Genomic DNA, 3883 nt, shown 5'->3' with positions numbered 1-3883 from the left:
GCTGGATGTATTTTTGGTTGATTTTTTAAGAAATGGGGTGTCCATCTCTTATTTGTAAAATACAGCCAACACTTTAAAATTTGAAGGCTCCCTCGAGAACAAATAAACTGCCCTAGGACCCCCCTTCCTGAAGTGTACAAAACGTCGCCCTATTTTCTCACCTGTCCCATCAATAAATCATTCAAATGGTCCCTACCTCTGCCCAATTAGCCTACAGGCTGTTTCAAGAATCATAATGCATATTGTAACATAGAGTCTCTTAGAAGAATTTAAAAACACTGACTCCCACTCCATGGACAACCTTATGGCTCCGTCCACGAACATCCCATTGATCACTTCATTGACTTCCCTATGGACAGTCCTACTGAATGATCTTCCTTCGTCAACCAAAATTACTTACCTACGCAAACCTTTCCAGCTTTGTAATAGATAATATGCATTTTTTTGCATAAGCAAAACGTGAAATTGCTTCCATGGTATGGCCGGCACACTGTACCATTGGGGCATTGATCTTTGGAACACTCAAAACCAATCTTTCCTACACACACAAAGAACGCACTGTGAAGGTTCACAACAGGCTTATAATGGACGCAATGTCACAACAAGGCTGTGTCTACTAACTAGATCGCTAAACCCCCTGGCCGCCATCTTGGATTTTGAGGGCTGAGAAAGGTTGGGGAGAGAAACAAATATCCACCCCAAGTGGGTAGAGTACGGAGCCCATTTTGTGCCCCTATATATTTTCCTCATCAAATTTTTTTTATAAAACTTTTTTGGCATGACTATTGCTTTTCTTTTTGTCTTTTTTTTTACAGCACGACTTTCTTGGCACGTCTTTTCTCTGCACCACTTTTTTTTTACACAACTTTCTTGGCGCGACTGTTTTGCCAAGACTTTTCTTGGCACGACTTTTTTTGGCACGACTTTTTTGGCACGACTTTTTTTGGCACAACTTTTCTTGGAAGTGGGAGGCGCGGTGGCCTCATGGTTAGTGCGCTCGACTCCGGATCGAGTGGTCCGGGTCCGGGTTCGGGGCCTGGCCGGGGACATTGTGTTGTGTCCTTGGGCAAGATACACACGGTGCCTCTCTCCATCCAGGTGTATAAATGTGTACCGGTGTAATGCTGAAGGTAACCCTGCGATGGACTAGCATCCCATCCAGGGAGGAGTATAAATACAGTCTCCCTGTATGTTGATATACCGTGAACGTGTAACCGTTTCTGAGTATTTGTCTATAGCCCATCGTTCTTCCGCTGCCTCTTAATTCATGTTTAATAGCCTCGCAATAGCCTCCTTGTAACCGAACACTAGTCTAAATGAAACTGTGATTGCTCAGCGGTGAAGAGAAAAATTAAAAAAATCATTGTCCTGACAAAAAAGTGGTGCCAACAAAAAGTCGTGCCAAGAAATGTCTCTGTTACGAGCCTAGGAAGGCCCATCAGGCCGGAGCTTATCTCCGGTTTCCGTAGCATGAAGCGACTAGGAGTAAGAGAACTGTTGAAGATATTGCATCCCGTGGGAGTTGAAGCAAGATCAAGACATCGATTACGAAGAGGACAGTACAAAACTGCAGGGCCAAATCATATATGGCGAATAGACGGCTAGGACAAACTAAAGCCATTTGGCTTCTGTATTCATGGAGCTTTTTACGGTTCCATCAGGCGTATAATGTGGTTAGAGGTTGGCCCCACGAATAATGATCCTTTGGGATTAATCAAAAATTATAAGAAATCGTCAGCCAATCAGCGCATAGGGGAGTGGTGCATGAGGATGCATGGCTTGGTGGATAGGTTTTTTCAAAGATCTTAGAGACTATGGCATTTACTCAGAAGACAATGTTATTGAAGTGGAATGTGAAGAGCTTCACAGGTTTGTCATCCAGTGGAATTTGCGCAAAATGAGACCGTCAAGAAATGAAGACTCTCTTTGTGGACGACCTGATTTGCTTTACCATGTTCCCGAGCTGAACGGGGCATGTGTAGCATCAGAATTCCAGAACACGGTTGCTCAGAAGAAGTTTTCGATTTGGCGTCGATAATAATGCACGAAAACCAGCTATAAACCATGCCCACAACGCCAGATGATGCATTGCTACTTTTCTGTATGACTATTAAAATACTAATTGGTCTGCTGAGATGGTTCAAACTTAAGTTGTTTGCTTGCCCTTTTTGTTAGCAACCACTTCAACAATGCAGCTAGCGTATCTGGCCAAACGCTTTGAAATATTTTACAGTCGATAATTACTTGCCAACTTTAGGCTAATAGAATTCAAAAACCAATATTGGATTTGATTTGAGTTTCTTTCATTAGTGTCCCCAATTAGTCCTTTAGTGCACAATCCGGTGACACTTAAATAAGGTCATTATTGTTATTATAATTGTTATAAATATATTATTATATATTGGTGTCAAAAGCTCGATTTTGATTGGCTATAAGCACGCAGCTAATTCTTGCTAGCTCTGTTTCTCTTACGTCATACCTACAGACAATATATTTTATATATGTAGAATTGACGTCATACCTACAGACAATAGTTTTATGCATGCAGAAGTGACGTCACCTAACACACTAACCAGCAGTTCGATCAGTTTTGTCATGGCGGAGCTCAGCTCAGGAATATGCATAATAAAACAATTATTGAATTCGGTTTTCGCATGTTAGCGATAATTATCAAGGCCTCAGTTTGTGTTATCAGCCTCAGCCTTCAGCTTCAGCAGATAACACAAACTTTGGCCTTGATAATTATCGCTAACATGCTCAACCTTATCCAATAATTGTTAATTATTATTTAGTAATAATTGCAGTTGCTTTTCACTAATTGTGGGAAATTTTGTAATCGTTTTCATATGACATCACTGCTATCATACGTCCACAGTAGTCATGAAGGTGTATGTACCTAACTGGTCATCGTTAAATTGACTGACATACTGAGACAATAAAGCTTTGTGGTTAGTGCGCCTGCCTTGAGATCAGGAGATCCCGGTTTGAAGAATTGTTCTGACCAAATCCTTGAATTTGATCCTAGTAGTCCCTGGTCCTACTTCACGTATGCAGTTGAAAATAGACAACTGGTTTGCGTTAAAATTTTATTCTGTTCGTTCATTGTATAATATGTTTTAATGCGAAACAGGGCATTTTTTTTCAAAAAATCAATATTTTTGCTGGTCATGGGAATGGAAGAGATCTGTATGGTGTTGCTAGTTCTCCCGTCCTTGCCTATCACAGGTTCGTAAGTTAAGCCTTTTAAATGAACATGTGGAAAAGTTATGTAATAAGAAAGTAGAAGAAGTATCCACAAGAAAGTGTGAAATTAAAAACTGTCTTTTAAGATTCACAACGAGAACAAACTTCACAGTTTGCCAGCTTTCTGCCATGCAAGTAAACGGTGACACACTACAAAGCTTATTAACTTTTAGTTCTTAACTTTGTTAACTTTGCATTGTTATCTATCAGGTCTCTAATTCAGCATCCCAACAAGTATACCAAGATATACGTTACAAAAAAACTAGTAGGAAAGAAACGAGGCGATATAATAGTTACAACCAAGGAAGTCTTTTGTAATTTTCAAGAAACTAAGAGGAATGTAAGATCTCCTCAAATATGATGCATTTAACAATTAACATCCATGACGGAATCCTTGGAAAGAAAGAGAAAAGCCTTAATTATAAAAACGCAATTTTGAGAATATCTTTAACCTACAACTTGTCTGCAAAAATTGAACTCGAAATACTGAAAGCTTCAAACTTTACACACAGGCTTACTCTCACACTCATACGACACTATAAACTGCCTTAACATAAAGAAGGTGAAGAAACGTATTGATAGGGTTGAAGGTGGTCTGTCGTGAAAGTTTCCTGCTTTTAACTCTAAATTTGATAAAACT

The 3883-nt window shown here is 39.7% G+C and overlaps 1 protein-coding gene across 2 annotated transcripts in view; it reads right to left on the bottom strand.

Annotated features, from left to right (window-relative positions):
- LOC138056571 (uncharacterized) overlaps nt 1–665 on the bottom strand; it is a 12991-nt gene extending 12326 nt beyond the window's left edge. Inside the window, exons 1-2 of one of the 2 annotated variants that reach the window (XM_068902390.1) lie at nt 622–648; nt 401–538 (exon numbers count right to left, since the gene is read on the bottom strand). In XM_068902390.1, coding sequence (XP_068758491.1) covers nt 401–440 — 40 coding nt within the window. In that variant the 5' untranslated portion in view covers nt 441–538; nt 622–648. Of the gene's footprint in view, nt 1–400 lie in introns of both variants that reach the window. The other variant, XM_068902389.1, reaches the window with a different exon arrangement.
- Between the last annotated feature and the right edge of the window lie 3218 nt (nt 666–3883).

Source organism: Montipora capricornis, chromosome 7 (assembly GCF_036669925.1).
Source record: "Montipora capricornis isolate CH-2021 chromosome 7, ASM3666992v2, whole genome shotgun sequence".
Lineage (NCBI taxonomy): Eukaryota > Metazoa > Cnidaria > Anthozoa > Scleractinia > Acroporidae > Montipora > Montipora capricornis.
This window is presented reverse-complemented; position numbering and strand designations above follow the sequence as displayed.